The sequence below is a fragment of the Ogataea philodendri genome (assembly GCF_020536065.1).
Source record: "Ogataea philodendri strain CBS6075 chromosome Unknown scaffold2, whole genome shotgun sequence".
NCBI classification, from domain to species: domain Eukaryota; kingdom Fungi; phylum Ascomycota; class Pichiomycetes; order Pichiales; family Pichiaceae; genus Ogataea; species Ogataea philodendri.
Genome location: NW_025764020.1, coordinates 626,015 through 640,200, shown reverse-complemented (window position 1 = coordinate 640,200; position 14,186 = coordinate 626,015). Strand labels below are relative to the sequence as shown.

Sequence of the window (14,186 nt, the reverse complement as noted above, 5' to 3'; positions counted from 1 at the left end):
TGAAGGGGTGCTTGTTGTTTTGGAAGTGTATTGATGGTTTCATATGTGGTTTACTAGTATCCCTCCAACTGTCAATTTTAATAATTCAATATATTAACTCCAGATGGAGAGACTAACAAGTGATTTCCAAAATTTATTCCCTAGCAGTAGATTACCTTACAAACAGTCAGCTTTTATGCTCAAGAAGTTTTTCTCGCATTTCATGGCCTCAAAGTTCAACGTATCTGACATGGCTATCTGCTACCATTGCTGACCTAATCATGCATAAAAAAAAATTTTACTTAAAAATATTTTTGATCTAGATGGCTAAACGTTCGCACAAGAAGGGCGGCAACCGCCCACAGCAACCAAAGAGACAGCGTCTTGAGAAGGAAGAGGTCGATGAGGAAAACACCGACCAGCTTGTTTCCAAGATTAACGACGAGTACGACGACGTCGAGGCGCTTTTAGAGAAGGACAGTGAGAGCGAGGAAGAGGAAAAGGAGGAGGAAGATTCCAAGAGTGAGAGCGAAGAAGAAGAAGAAGAAGAAGAAGAAGAAGAAGAAGAAGAAGAAGAGGAGGAAGAGGAAAGGGAAGAGGAAATTTCCAACAGTTCTTCTAGACCTGCTATTGTCGAAAACCCTACTCTGTTCTCCGAGCTCCACCTTTCTGAGCCAACAATGAAAGGTATTAATGATATGGGCTTCACCAAGATGACTGAGGTTCAATCGAGAACGATTCCTCCTTTGCTCAGCGGCAAGGACGTCTTGGGAGCTGCCAAGACTGGTTCGGGAAAGACTCTTGCTTTCTTGATTCCTGCTATCGAGCTTTTGTACTCGCTCAAGTTCAAGCCCCGTAACGGAGCAGGAGCCATTGTGATTACTCCTACCAGAGAGTTGGCTTTGCAGATTTTCGGAGTTGCTCGCGAACTTATGGCTCACCACTCCCAGACTTTGGGAATTGTGATTGGAGGTGCCAATAGAAGACAAGAGGCTGAAAAGTTGGCTAAAGGAGTCAACTTGATCATTGCCACCCCAGGAAGATTACTCGACCACTTACAAAACACAAAGGGATTCATTTTCAAGAACCTCAAGACATTAATCATAGACGAAGCAGACAGAATTTTGGAAATCGGTTTCGAAGACGAAATGAAGCAGATTGTCAAGATCTTGCCAAACGAAAACAGACAGTCGATGCTGTTTTCCGCTACCCAAACCACCAAGGTCGAGGACCTTGCCAGAGTTTCTTTGAACAAGGCTCCTCTTTACATCAATGTCCATCAGGATAGAGAAACTTCTACTGCAGATGGATTGGAGCAGGGATACGTTGTTTGCGACAGCGACAAACGGTTCTTGCTTCTCTTTTCGTTCTTGAAGAGAAATCTCAAGAAGAAAGTCATTGTTTTCCTTTCGTCTTGCAACTGTGTGAAATATTACAGTGAGCTTCTGAATTATATCGATTTGCCAGTTTTGGATCTCCATGGAAAACAGAAGCAACAGAAGCGTACAAACACGTTCTTTGAGTTCTGCAATGCCAAGCAGGGTATTCTGGTCTGTACCGATGTTGCTGCTAGAGGATTAGACATCCCTGAAGTTGACTGGATTATCCAGTTCGATCCGCCTGATGATCCACGTGACTATATCCACCGTGTCGGACGTACCGCAAGAGGAAGCAAAGGTAAGGGAAAGTCTCTGATGTTTTTGACTCCTTCGGAGCTTGGGTTCTTGAGATACCTCAAGGCTGCCAAGGTTCCACTTAACGAGTACGATTTCCCATCCAACAAGATCGCCAACGTCCAGTCCCAACTTGAGCAATTGGTGAAAAATAATTACTGGTTGCACCAATCTGCTAAAGATGGATACAGAGCATATTTGCAAGCATATGCTTCCCACCACCTCAAGACCGTTTACCAGGTCGACAAGTTGGACCTTGTCAAGGTTGGTAAGTCGTTTGGATTCCCTGTGCCTCCTAAAGTGAACATCACCATTGGCTCAAGTCTTTCGAAAAAGAGAAAATGAGTGTACATTTACTGCATATAGAATATCGATAATCTATCATCTTCTCCCCAATAATGTAAGGAATTCGTCTCTGGTCTTTTGTTGGGCACGGAAACATCCCAACATACAACTGGTGGAGGTAACAGCGCCCGCTTTCTGCACCCCGCGGCTCACCATACACATATGGGTGGCTTCCATGACAACTGCCACTCCGCGTGGCTGGAGAATCTCGCTTAATGCGATCGCAATCTGCTTCGTCAGTCTCTCTTGGACCTGGAACCGTCTCGCGTACATCTCTGCCAGTCTTGCAAGTTTGCTTAAACCCAGAACTTTCTTGTTTGGGATGTAGCCAATGTGCACTTTTCCAAAAAATGGAACCAAGTGATGCTCACACAGTGAGTAGATATCTATGTCTTTCACAATCACCATTTCGTCGTGATCTTCTTCAAAAACCGCATGCTTGATCACATCCTTGATGTTATCCTCATATCCCTTGGTGAAGAAAAGCATGGCTCTGGCGTACCGTTGTGGAGTCTCCAGCAGTCCTTCACGCTCAACGTCTTCACCCAGCTCTGTCAAAATCGTTTTGACAGCATCGGCTATTCTGTCTTCCCTGGCCTTGGCCTCCTCTGGAGTGGCCTCAATACGGGCACGTGCACCGAGCGAAGGCCAGGAAAGCCCATCCGAGTCTATAGGTGGATTCAAAGTGTACGGAGAAGCGGCTCTAGTATTCAGAGGTGTGCTCAACCGCTTGTAGTATGGCTCTCGCACAGGACGAGGGTGCAGTGGAGCAACTGCGGACCGCTGCTCATCGCTCACGGGCCTCGAAAGAGGCGAAGAAGGATGACTGGACTTTAGTTCGTGGTGATCGCTCATTCTGACTTGGATTAATTTATTTAGCTTGGAAAATTATCATTTTTCCTGAAATATTTTCTTGGTACTATGGCTGATTGTGGAATATCTGTCATTGTTGGGGATTCGACCCTGATCCCATGTGACTCATAATTTCCAGATATCGTCCAATCAAAGTGCGTCCTGGAGCCACCATCTTGCTTACAATTACACTCGGCCTACACTCGGCCTAGACGCGTCGATCGACCAGACGCACTCGCTCTGTGCAATATTTTTTTTTTCCGTGTTCCTTGATTTGTTTTTCCAGTCTTCTCCGTTGTAGGTGTTCCGGTGGAAATTTATGCTCTGGACGAGATAGTCAAGGTCGCTCGTTTTTGAATCACACTTTCATGGAGACTACAACCTCCACAGACCCGTCTTGGACGGTGTTCCTGTTTGCAGATTTGTTTTTCGTTTGGTATTTGATTGTCATCGCCGTGGCATACAACGGTTTCTTCACCATCCTGTTCAAGTTCACCAAAAAATCGAGATCCAGGTCGTTATCTGAGTCAGAGTCCTCTGCATGCGAAGGTGTCACCATTTTGAGACCATTAAAGGGCATCGATCCAGAATTGGAAACGTGCCTGAGATCGTCCTTTTTGCAAAAATACCCCAAATCGATGCTCGAGATTATTTTCTGTGTGCAAGACCAGCTAGACCCTGCGATTTCGATCGCGAAAAAACTCATTGCGGAATACCCAGACATCGACGCAAAGCTGCTGATCGACCCCGATCAGACGTCCAAGTGCAGCTACGGACCAAACCCTAAAGTGAACAACCTTGCAAAAGGTTACGAAGCCGCAAAATTCGATATTCTTTGGATTCAGGACTCCAATGTCTGGTCCAGACCAGATACTTTACAGAGGTCTGTGGTTGCATTGACCAGATCTCTCAATAATGGGAAGCCAACCTCGCGGAAGGTCAATCTCGTGCACCATGCTCCGCTCGCCGTGTCTTTGGGGGACTGTTTCCAAGGAGCCCTGGGTGCCAGCTTGGATGAGATGTTTCTCGGAACTGCACACTCCAAGTTTTACGTTTCGCTGAACGAGGTCGCCGTGGCTCCATGTGTGAACGGCAAGTCCAACGTATACAGACGTTCCGAGCTGGACGAAGCCGTGTTCAGAATGGGACAGAGTGCGAGCGCGCCAAGTTCCGACGGCCAGAGCGGTGATATCCACCAAGACGCAAGATATTACAGCTTACAGCCTGGTCACGGGATCAGATTCTTTGCACGCTATATTGGCGAAGACAACATGATCGGAATCGCACTGTGGGACTACTGTCACGGTCGCACTGCCATGACCGGAGATTGTGTGGTTCAGCCGCTGGGAGGTTCTAATGGACTTCTTGCTTACTGCCACCGCCGAATCAGATGGCTGAGGGTGCGAAAATACATGGTGTTGGCTGCCACATTGCTTGAACCGACTACCGAGTGTTTGCTCAGCGGATTGTACGGTGGATTTGCCATGGGGGTGCTATTTGGTAGCAGCTACTTTTCCAAATGGTTCTTCACTCTCCACGTTCTTGTGTGGCTCGCAACCGACTACATCCAGATGTGCCATCTGTTTGATTCTGTCAGGGGAGGCGGGATCGAGGAGCCGTTCTTTGTGGAGCTGTCGAGCTCGAGAGTGCAGGAAAAGAGCCCTACTTGGTTCTTGACCAACTGGCTACTCCGCGAGCTGCTGGCTCTCCCTGTGTGGGTGGTTGCCGTGCTGGGGTCGCACATCGACTGGAGAGGCCAGCCGTTCAGAATTAAGGCGGATCTCAGCGCTGAAAAGTTATGACAGATAGAGTTACTTAGCATTATATTATAGAATAGCATATCGGATTTCCAGATCGCTAAATTCCTCAATGAGGAATTTTTTAGCGTTGGTCGCGCGGGGTGGTTTAATTTTCAGTTTTAGATTTATAATTTGTTGAATCTGCTATGACAGCTGTGGACGTTGTGATTGTTGGTGCTGGCATTGCTGGTATCAAGGCCGCCACCGAATTGAACGCCAAGGGCTTGAAGACCCTAGTTTTAGAGGCCAGAGATAGAATTGGAGGTAGATTGTACACCTATCACCCTAAGGGATCCAAGTTTGGCTACGATATTGGGGCATGTTGGTTCCACGCTACTGTGCACAACCCGATCTTCCAGAATGCGGTTCAGAAAAAGAACATTGACTACGTTTTCGACGAGAATTCCGCCTCTGTGATCACTCCTGAGGGCCCCTTGCCAACCAATGTTGGGCCAATCGTGGAGGAAATTAAGCTGTACGCCAAGTCCCGGCCAGGTCCTGATGTAAACCTCAAAACTGCCTGTGCCGAGTACTTTGCCAAGCTAGGAAACGTTCTTTCCGAGGAACAGAAAACCTGGGCTACCGCACTAATTAGATTACTAGAAGTCCCTAACGGTATGAGATGGGACATGTTCTCGGCTAAGCTGGCCACTCCACCATACGGCGGCAGAGACGCGTTTGTTTCCAGCGGTTACGAGAAGGTTATCGAGAACGAACTCGAAGGGTACCCTAAAGAATCCATTTTAACCAGCACTGTTGTGAAGGAGATCCAGAAGAAGGGCGATACATACACCGTCACTACCGAAGACGGCAAGTCGTTCACCTCTTCGTTTGTGATTATTACAGTGCCCCAATCCGTGTTGAAACTGACCGTTGAGGACCCTGATGCCAAAGGTGCCATCAAATTTGATCCTCCTTTGCCTGCTTCCATCACCGATAATTTTGCCAAGACCCATTTCTGTGCGCTTGGAAAGGTGATCTACGAGTACGACTCCGCGTTCTGGCCAGAAACCGAGAAATTTGTGATCCTTCCTGGCCCAGACAGCTCTGTGGCTACCAAAACCAGTTTTGAGACGCAGGAGTACGATAAGAAGCTGGATGCCCAAGAGGCCGACCAGCTGAAGGCGTTTGATTTCCCTGTTGTCGTCTCCAACCTGAACATCGTGAAGGGCGCTCCCGCATTGATGTTCTTGGTGCCTGCACCTGCTTCGCACTTGCTCGAGGAGGACGTTGAGAAATACGGACCAAAACTGATCGAGCCGCTGATCGCCAAACTTTCTAACAAAGACGTGAGCGAGCTGCCAAAACCTAAGCTTGTTTTCTCGACAAACTGGGGTACCGATCCGTTCAGCAGAGGATCTGTTTCTGGTAATGCAGTTGGAGATGTTCTGGTCAACGACGGACTGATCGAAGGTGTTGGAAACCTGCGTTTTGCCGGCGAGGCCTACTGCTACGAGGGCCATTGCAACGCTCATGGCGCCTATATCAGTGGAAAGAGAGAGGCAGACTACATCCTGCAACAGCTTGGCAAATGAACGAGTGCAAGGATGTTTCTATCTTTTTTAGGCAAGGTGAAAACATAAATAAATAGGGGAAAATAATTTAGGTTCCTTTGATTTCATGTCTGATTTACGGAAAGTGTACGAGGCAGCCGGCCAGGGCCATTTGTTCAAAGCATTTGAGAAACTGGATGGCGAGGGCCAACAACAGCTTCTGGCACAGCTGGCCAAAATCCAGGATCCGTCCAAATTCATCGAGGAAGTGCAGGACGCTATTAAATACAGCTCATCGATCTCTGGTTCAAAAACGTTTGCGCCTTTGCCAGAAGAGGCGCGGGCCTCTGTGATTGACTGCAAGCCAGAGACGATGGAGAGATGGCTGTCTTCTGGCTTGGAGCTGATCAACAAGGGGAAAGTTGGAATAATTTTGATGGCCGGCGGTCAAGGTAGCAGATTGGGGTCGTCCGCGCCAAAGGGGTGTTACAACGTGGGACTTCCGTCTCAGAAATCACTGTTCCAGCTTCAATGCGAGAGATTGAGCAAGCTGCAGGATCTGGCGAAGACGTCCACTCCTATCCCATTGTATGTGATGACTTCAGGCCCCACCAGACAAGCTACCGAGGAGTATTTTAAAGATCACCAATATTTTGGCCTCAAGCCGGAGCAGGTGGTATTTTTCAACCAGGGAACGCTTCCAGCGGTGAGCACGGACGGCAAGAAGCTGCTGTTGGAGTCGGCGAGCTCGTTGGTCGAGAGTCCCGACGGAAACGGTGGTCTTTACAAAGCCATCTACGATAACAAGCTGCTGGACGATTTCGCCAAGCGTGGAGTGGAACATATCCACATGTACTGTGTGGACAACGTTTTGGTAAAAGTTGGCGACCCAGTTTTCGTTGGGTACGCGTCCAACAACAAGTACCATATTGCAACCAAGGTGGTGCGTAAGAGAAGTGCGGACGAGAGTGTGGGGCTGATCGTGATGGACCAGGAAACCAAGCATCCTGCAGTCATCGAGTACTCCGAGATCAGCCAGGAACTAAGAGAGAAGACCGATTCTGAGGGGCTGCTCTTATTCAGAGCAGCAAATATCGTCAACCACTACTACAGTGTTGAGTTTTTGACACAAATGGTTCCTCAATGGATTTCGGACCGTGCATACCTGCCATACCACATTGCTAGAAAGAAGATCGGGTGCATTGACCCAGAGACGGGCGAGTTCAGCAAGCCAACAGAGCCTAACGGGCTCAAAATGGAGCAATTCATCTTTGATGTGTTTTCGTCTGTGGACATGGCTAAATTCGGATGTTTGGAGGTAGACCGATCCGAAGAGTTTTCTCCGTTGAAAAACGCACCGGGTAGTGCGAATGACAGTCCCGAAACATGCAAGGCGAACCTGTTGGCTAGAAGTGCGCGGTGGCTTAAAAAAGCCGGGGCTACTGTGATTGGAGACGAAGTCGAGGTAAGCCCGCTTTCGAGCTACTCAGGCGAAGGCCTTGACAAGTTTGCCGACGCAACCATCTCTGCGCCCAAGATCGTTTAGCCAAAACGGAAGAGATCTATGCGGAGAGGATTAAGTGTGGAAAAAATGGAATCAACTGATTTACCTGCATTTCCCGGATGCATCCAAATAAATTATAAGGGGGGAGGGCAAGTTTGCAGGATTAATTTGTAAAATAAGTTGCAATAAGAGGCTTATTGGTTTCGTGACAGTAGATTTCCAGTCAATTGAGCACCATTCGCCATTTTCCAGTATGTCAGACCCAAGAGACTCTTTCCCGGCCCACAAGAGGTCTTTGACAGGATTTACCCCAACGGAGATAAAGGCAATCGATAACTCGATTCCGATTAAGGCGCGCGAGGCATGGCAACGGTTTGGCACCAAGGAGTTCCAGAGCTCCGACGAGCTCGAGGCCCGAATCATCGATCATGTCGAGACCAGTTTGGCCAGATCGATGTACAATTGTGACGATCTTGCTGCTTACCAGTCTCTTTCCAGTTCGATCAGAGACAAGTTGATCTTGCGGTGGAACAAAACACAGCAATTGCACACAATCAAGGAGGTAAAGCGTGTTTATTACCTGTCGTTGGAATATTTAATGGGCAGAGCGTTGGACAATGCCATGATCAACCTTGACATTAAGGATTTGTGCAACAAGTCTACAAACGAGCTTGGATTTAACTTGGAAGACCTGATCGAGACCGAGCCCGACGCCGGCTTAGGAAACGGTGGTCTGGGAAGATTGGCTGCCTGTTTTGTTGATTCTTTGTCCACAGGTAACTATCCTGGTTGGGGTTACGGTCTCAGATACAACTACGGTATTTTTGCGCAAAAAATCATCAACGGGTACCAGGTAGAGACTCCAGATTACTGGCTCAAGTTTGGAAACCCTTGGGAGATCCCTAGAACAGAGATCCAGATCCCTGTGGACTTTTACGGATACGTTTCCACCATCAAGGACGAAAAAACCGGAGCTCTTTCCAAGCAATGGAAGGGAGGTGAACAGGTTTTGGCTGTTGCGTACGATTTTCCCGTTCCTGGTTACAGTACCTCGAATGTGAACAACCTGAGAATGTGGTCTTCGCAGCCAACGAGAGAATTCGACTTTCAGAAGTTCAACGAGGGTGATTACTCAAATTCCGTCGTCCAGCAGCAGCGTGCCGAATCCATTACCGCGGTTTTGTACCCGAACGATAATTTTTACCAGGGTAAAGAGCTCAGACTGAAGCAGCAGTACTTCTGGGTTGCAGCCTCTCTACACGACATTGTGAGACGGTTCATCAAGACAAAGAAACCGTTCTCGCAATTCCCAAATTATGTTGCTATCCAGCTGAACGACACTCATCCAACAATTGCTGTTGTCGAGCTGCAAAGAATTCTGGTGGATTTGCAAAAGGTCGACTGGGATGAGGCCTGGGATATCGTGATCAAGACATTCGGATACACAAACCACACTGTTATGTCTGAGGCATTGGAGAAATGGCCATTGGAGCTGTTTGCAAACCTGCTACCAAGACACTTGGAAATTATCTACGAGGTGAACTTGCGGTTCCTTCAAAAGGTCGAAAAGTTGTTCCCTAACGAGAGAGACCTGCTCACCAGAGTGTCTGTGATCGAGGAGTCATCTCCAAAGAATATCCAAATGGCACACCTGGCTATTATTGGCTCGCACAAAGTCAATGGAGTGGCAGAGCTTCACTCCGAGCTGATTAAGACCACAATTTTCAAGGACTTTGTCAGAATTTACGGCGCCGAAAAGTTCACAAACGTCACCAACGGTATCACTCCTAGAAGATGGCTGAGACAGGCCAATCCTAAATTGAGCGACTTGATCGCTTCGAAACTTGGAGGATACGACTATCTTTTGAAGCTGGAGAAGCTCAAGAACTTGGAAAAGTTCCTGGACGATACGGAGTTCAAGAAAGATTGGCTCGAGGTCAAGCGCTACAACAAGGCCAGACTGACATCACTGGTGAAGACACTGACCGGGATCGAGATCAACCCTAACAGTATGTTTGATATTCAGGTGAAGCGGATTCACGAGTACAAGCGTCAACAGCTCAACATTTTTGGTGTTATCTGGAGATACCTGCAAATCAAGGCCACTCCGCCCTCCGAAAGATCAACCAAGTGGGCTCCAAAGGTGTCTTTAATCGGAGGAAAAGCTGCTCCGGGCTACTGCGCTGCAAAGAAGATCATCAAGCTGGTTAATGCAGTCTCGGACGTGGTGAACAACGATCCTGAAATTGGCGATCTTCTCAAGGTTGTCTTTATTCCTGACTACAACGTCTCCAAAGCAGAGATCATCTGTCCTGCTTCCGACATCTCTGAGCATATTTCCACCGCTGGAACAGAAGCCTCTGGAACATCCAACATGAAGTTTGTGCTCAATGGCGGACTCATTATTGGTACCGTTGATGGAGCCAACGTTGAAATCACAAGAGAAATTGGAGAGGACCAGATCTTCCTATTTGGTAACCTTTCCGAGGACGTCGACGAGTTGAGACACGAGCACCAGATGGGTCGCCTGGACATCCCAGATGCCTTGAACCAGGTGTTTGATGCCTTGCAGTCTGGTCTGTTTGGTATCTACGACGAGTACAAATCGCTGGTGGATAACATCAAGTACCACGGCGACTACTACTTGGTGAGCGACGACTTTGAAAGCTACTTGGAAGCACAGAGCACAATCGATCAAGAGTATAGGGATAAGGACAACTGGGTGCGGAAGTCGATCATCTCGGTTGCCAACATGGGCTTCTTCTCCAGTGACAGATGTCTGACCGAGTATGCTGAGAATATCTGGAACATCGAGCCGATCTCCGAACGCGTGTGATTTCAATCTACTTTTTCTTTGCAAAACAGTACATTGTGTCCCAAACAACGTGCTGAGAGTCGCCCCAGACACCAGAGTCCACCAGTTCTTTTTTAAATTGGAACATGATATCGTTTTCGGTACCTTTTGCGCCCTCGTGGTCTTTGTACCATCCGGGAAGCGCGCTGTAGGTGTTGACAAAGGTGACAAACTCGTCCAGAGTGAAGTCTTTCTGAAGGAGGAGAATTGGAGTGTTGTCGAGTTGGCCGGTCTTTGCTGCTTCTTCTCTTTTGGTAGCAGAGAGTGTAGCCTGTTCGAATTTCACCAACTCCACATTCTCGAACCTCTGGTCCTTTTCAAGCAAGTCGGTGGTGTCCTTGAGCCACGCGTAGTACCGTTCCTTGCCCTTGTCCCAGTACGGCTTCATGTAGTCTGGATCGTATCTGGTGTATTTGAGATAAATATCGTTCAGGAGCTGGTGCTGGAAAACGGGCTCTACGTACAGCCAAAATGCCAATGTTCCGTTGACAGAGAGAACTCTTGCAGACTCGTCCAGAAACCCGGCAGGATCCATCCAATGGACGCACTCGGCAGCGGTGAGCAGATCAATCGAGCCGGACTGGATCATGTTCAAGTCTTCTGCTTTTCCGACCTGGAACTCGATCTTGCGGCCGTCGAGCATGGACTTGCACTTGGAAATCATGCCGTCGCTTGGATCGACGCCAATTGAGCGCTGAAAATGAGCAGACAGCGGGAAAGTCGCCTGACCCGTGCCACAACCAACGTCCAAAAAGGTGTCCTTGGAGTCGCCGTGGTAGCTTAAAACGGTGTTGTAGAAAGAATTGGGGTACGTTGGGCGGAACGCCTGGTAATTGCCGTGGTCGAATACCGGTTTCGCATAGGTGGCCATGGTTACTGACAAAAGATAAGCAATATGTCATTTATATGAATTCGTTAGTAAAAAAACCCGTCACCGGCCCGTCACCGGTGTGATAAGAGATAAATATATTATACACTGGTGACTTTGAAAGTGGCACCGGATTGCTGTTTGATGAGCTGCAGTAAAGCGTAGTTGGGAGTGGAGGAGGCGGTTGATTTTTGAGCATCCTGCGGGGAGAGCAAAAGCTCTTTGAGACACTTGTTCTCCATCTCCAAGGTCTTTATCTTCACCTTGAGAGAGTCAATATGTTGATGAACGCGCTCAAACTTCTCCTCCATCTCCTTCTCCTTCTGTTTCTTCTTGATACGGAATCGTGCTGAGGCCAAAGTGTTTCGGCGCCTTTTATCAAGACTGACATCTGGCCCCTGCGAAGACATGCTGATTAGTTGAGGATCGAGACTAGTTTCAACTGGTGCCACAGTGAGCTGTTCATTCGTGTCGTGGTTGTGGAATTCGTTGTTTGAGAACAGAGACAAGTCTGAGTTTGCGCGGTGTTGTGATTCTGACGGATAGAAATTGAAATCAAACTCGTCCAGAAAGGAAGCTTTCTTTTGTTTATCCATCTTATTTAAGGGCTGGTCATATGACTTGGAGCAAAAAAGGGGCAGATATATATCTGTGGAGTCAATCAAGCACGAGTTGAATACTGTTTGGAGCAAATTACTAAGTGAAAAATTCGACTGTGGCACAGGGATCCTCGACGAGCCACAGAGCACGTGACGCCACAGTACAACAGTTTCATTTGTCGTTGCTTGCTTGAAAAAGAAGAGAAAAAATATGTCATAATATATTACATAAGCAAAACGGCCAGTCCAACGATACCAGCACCGGCGCCGATGGCGACCTTGCCTGCTGCAGCGGAGTAGGTCGAGATGGTGGTATCGGAGGAGTTGGAGGAGCTAGCCGAGCTGGCGTAGGTGGATGCAGCCTCGGCGGTGGCAGAGGAAGCGGCCGAAGAAGCAGCAGAGGAGGCAGCAGCAGACGAAGCAGCGGCGGAGGAGGAGGCTTCGGTGGAGGCAGCGGCAGACGAGGCGGAAGCAGTCTCAGCCTCAGAGGTAGCAGCCTGGGAAGAAGCGGCCTCAGAAGTAGCAGCTTCGGAGGTAGCGGCCTCGGAGGTAGCCTCAGTGGAGGAAACAGCCTCGGTAGACGAAGCAGCCTCGGTAGACGAAGTTGCCTCGGCAGAGGAAGTAGCCTCAGCAGTGGAGGAAGCCTCAGTAGTGGAGGAAGCAGCAGCGGTGGATGAGGCCTCGCTGGAAGCAGCAGTAGTACTGGAAGCACATTCAGTACCAGTTGGCTCGGTGTTGGTGCTGCAGGCAGCAAGAGGAGCAGTCAGGTAGCTACCATAATCAGACCACAAACACCATCCGCAGTCCAAGCATCCTGGAACGTACGAGATGAATTCGCTGTCTGAGTCACACAGACAGGTCTCATTGTACGAGGAACCAGAAGCACAGGCCTGAGCAGCCTCAATGGCATAGCCACAAGAAGCATGGCATGCGTAAGAAGCACCAGCACCAATGGCCAGACCCTTAGCCTCGGCAAAGGCGAGAGGACCTGGCTGGGGAGCAGCAAAAGCAAGCTGAGCAACAATGGCAGTTTGAACGAATGTTTTAAGCGAGAGCATGGGAATCGAAGATGTAGGAATGAAGATACAGTGACGGAGCACGGATATTTATAGGGCTCCGGTTGTTTACAACATTCTAAGCGAATTTCCTAGTTGTATCATCGAGCGTCCGTTAACTACGACAACAATAGATCGTCTCGTTAACGAGGATAGCATCTGTCTGTGATTGGCTTTTTTGACTGTCTCCGCAGTTTTCGGTGAAAACGACTCCCAAATTGGGCATGGGTGACAATAGGAAAACCCGTGCACGAATCTCGCTAAAAAAATTGGGCACTGATGCGGCAACCTTAACATCCGTGCACCAGAATCCAGCCGGTCGGACAGAGAATAAAAAAAATAATTTGTTGACACAGGGAGGGCAAAAAGGGAAAAACATGGAAAAAGCTAAATGAGTAATCTTAAAACGGCCTGCTGAGCTATCTGGTTTTGCTACGCAAGTTTCAGTGAATAAGCAATTAGCAATAAAAATACATTCATTCAGTACAAAACAGCTTAACTATAGAATGTACATGGCAACAGCACCAAGGGCGGCCATAGCACCAATTTGGTAGTTTGGAGCAGCAGCGTCAGAGTAGGTGGAGACGGAAGAAGTGGTGTCGTTGTAGGCCAAGGCAGTAGCAGCCAAGGCAAGAGTAGCGAATGAGAATTTCATAGTGGTTAAAGAATAAGTGGGTAACTTTGAGAAGTCAGGGGAAGTCTCCCTTAAGTACCCAATTTCTTATCATCCACACATACGCTTTTGGGAAGACGGTACAGCATTATGCTATTTTCGATGAATGCATATTTCCCGATTAGGAACTCTAATAGATTTGCTCTGTTTCACACTCAGGAGAAAATTACCAAACAAGGCCGTCAGAACAATAGGATTGGTACTAAGCAACGTACCAGCCTTGGGTTGATCCTTCCCGCTCATCTGTGAGCATTTCTGGCACTATTGCTGTTTGATTGCCCTCTCCTATTTCAGTTGTTTCCCACTCTCAAAAAGACATCTTGCATAAAAATGCACACGACAGTTTCCTAAAATTCATCTGTGGCGGACTAAAATGTGTCTCTCACTGGCACATCTTTATCTGCTGAGGTAATCCATAAAAAGTTGGAAAAGCTTCAAAGCACACCGCCGCTGACGTAATCTATTCGATTCTCCTTAACAAACCTACCGAAA

At 48.1% G+C, this 14,186-nt stretch overlaps 11 protein-coding genes across 11 annotated transcripts; 6 read left to right on the top strand and 5 right to left on the bottom strand.

The window, feature by feature from the left end:
• Window positions 1-302: 302 nt before the first annotated feature.
• On the top strand, window positions 303-1,997 carry OGAPHI_004104 (uncharacterized protein; the record flags this gene model as incomplete). Its single annotated transcript, XM_046205146.1, has 1 exon — window positions 303-1,997. One exon carries the CDS (start codon window positions 303-305, stop codon window positions 1,995-1,997), a length of 1,695 nt encoding a protein of 564 aa, XP_046061119.1.
• A 36-nt stretch (window positions 1,998-2,033) lies between these two features.
• On the bottom strand, window positions 2,034-2,852 carry OGAPHI_004103 (uncharacterized protein; the record flags this gene model as incomplete). The annotated part of the gene is made up of 1 exon (XM_046205145.1): window positions 2,034-2,852. One exon carries the CDS (start codon window positions 2,850-2,852, stop codon window positions 2,034-2,036), a length of 819 nt encoding a protein of 272 aa, XP_046061118.1.
• A 355-nt stretch (window positions 2,853-3,207) lies between these two features.
• OGAPHI_004102 (uncharacterized protein) lies at window positions 3,208-3,573 on the bottom strand (the record flags this gene model as incomplete). The annotated part of the gene is made up of 1 exon (XM_046205144.1): window positions 3,208-3,573. One exon carries the CDS (start codon window positions 3,571-3,573, stop codon window positions 3,208-3,210), a length of 366 nt encoding a protein of 121 aa, XP_046061117.1.
• On the top strand, window positions 3,218-4,651 carry OGAPHI_004101 (uncharacterized protein; the record flags this gene model as incomplete). Its single annotated transcript, XM_046205143.1, has 1 exon — window positions 3,218-4,651. The coding sequence occupies one exon, from the start codon at window positions 3,218-3,220 to the stop codon at window positions 4,649-4,651; it is 1,434 nt and encodes a 477-aa protein (XP_046061116.1).
• Window positions 4,652-4,794: 143 nt separating this feature from the next.
• OGAPHI_004100 (uncharacterized protein) lies at window positions 4,795-6,183 on the top strand (the record flags this gene model as incomplete). Its single annotated transcript, XM_046205142.1, has 1 exon — window positions 4,795-6,183. The coding sequence occupies one exon, from the start codon at window positions 4,795-4,797 to the stop codon at window positions 6,181-6,183; it is 1,389 nt and encodes a 462-aa protein (XP_046061115.1).
• OGAPHI_004099 (uncharacterized protein) lies at window positions 5,392-7,069 on the bottom strand (the record flags this gene model as incomplete). The annotated part of the gene is made up of 3 exons (XM_046205141.1): window positions 5,392-6,128; window positions 6,282-6,533; window positions 6,766-7,069. 3 exons carry the CDS (start codon window positions 7,067-7,069, stop codon window positions 5,392-5,394), a joined length of 1,293 nt encoding a protein of 430 aa, XP_046061114.1.
• Window positions 6,269-7,687, top strand: OGAPHI_004098 (uncharacterized protein; the record flags this gene model as incomplete). Its single annotated transcript, XM_046205140.1, has 1 exon — window positions 6,269-7,687. The coding sequence occupies one exon, from the start codon at window positions 6,269-6,271 to the stop codon at window positions 7,685-7,687; it is 1,419 nt and encodes a 472-aa protein (XP_046061113.1).
• A 211-nt stretch (window positions 7,688-7,898) lies between these two features.
• Window positions 7,899-11,190, top strand: OGAPHI_004097 (uncharacterized protein; the record flags this gene model as incomplete). Its single annotated transcript, XM_046205137.1, has 2 exons — window positions 7,899-10,432; window positions 10,539-11,190. The coding sequence occupies 2 exons, from the start codon at window positions 7,899-7,901 to the stop codon at window positions 11,188-11,190; spliced, it is 3,186 nt and encodes a 1,061-aa protein (XP_046061112.1).
• Window positions 9,926-13,024, bottom strand: OGAPHI_004095 (uncharacterized protein; the record flags this gene model as incomplete). Its single annotated transcript, XM_046205135.1, has 4 exons — window positions 9,926-10,223; window positions 10,514-11,375; window positions 11,477-12,063; window positions 12,195-13,024. 4 exons carry the CDS (start codon window positions 13,022-13,024, stop codon window positions 9,926-9,928), a joined length of 2,577 nt encoding a protein of 858 aa, XP_046061110.1.
• On the top strand, window positions 12,273-12,737 carry OGAPHI_004096 (uncharacterized protein; the record flags this gene model as incomplete). Its single annotated transcript, XM_046205136.1, has 3 exons — window positions 12,273-12,313; window positions 12,382-12,455; window positions 12,526-12,737. The coding sequence occupies 3 exons, from the start codon at window positions 12,273-12,275 to the stop codon at window positions 12,735-12,737; spliced, it is 327 nt and encodes a 108-aa protein (XP_046061111.1).
• A 496-nt stretch (window positions 13,025-13,520) lies between the features above and the next one.
• OGAPHI_004094 (uncharacterized protein) lies at window positions 13,521-13,937 on the bottom strand (the record flags this gene model as incomplete). Its single annotated transcript, XM_046205134.1, has 2 exons — window positions 13,521-13,741; window positions 13,865-13,937. 2 exons carry the CDS (start codon window positions 13,935-13,937, stop codon window positions 13,521-13,523), a joined length of 294 nt encoding a protein of 97 aa, XP_046061109.1.
• Window positions 13,938-14,186: the final 249 nt, after the last annotated feature.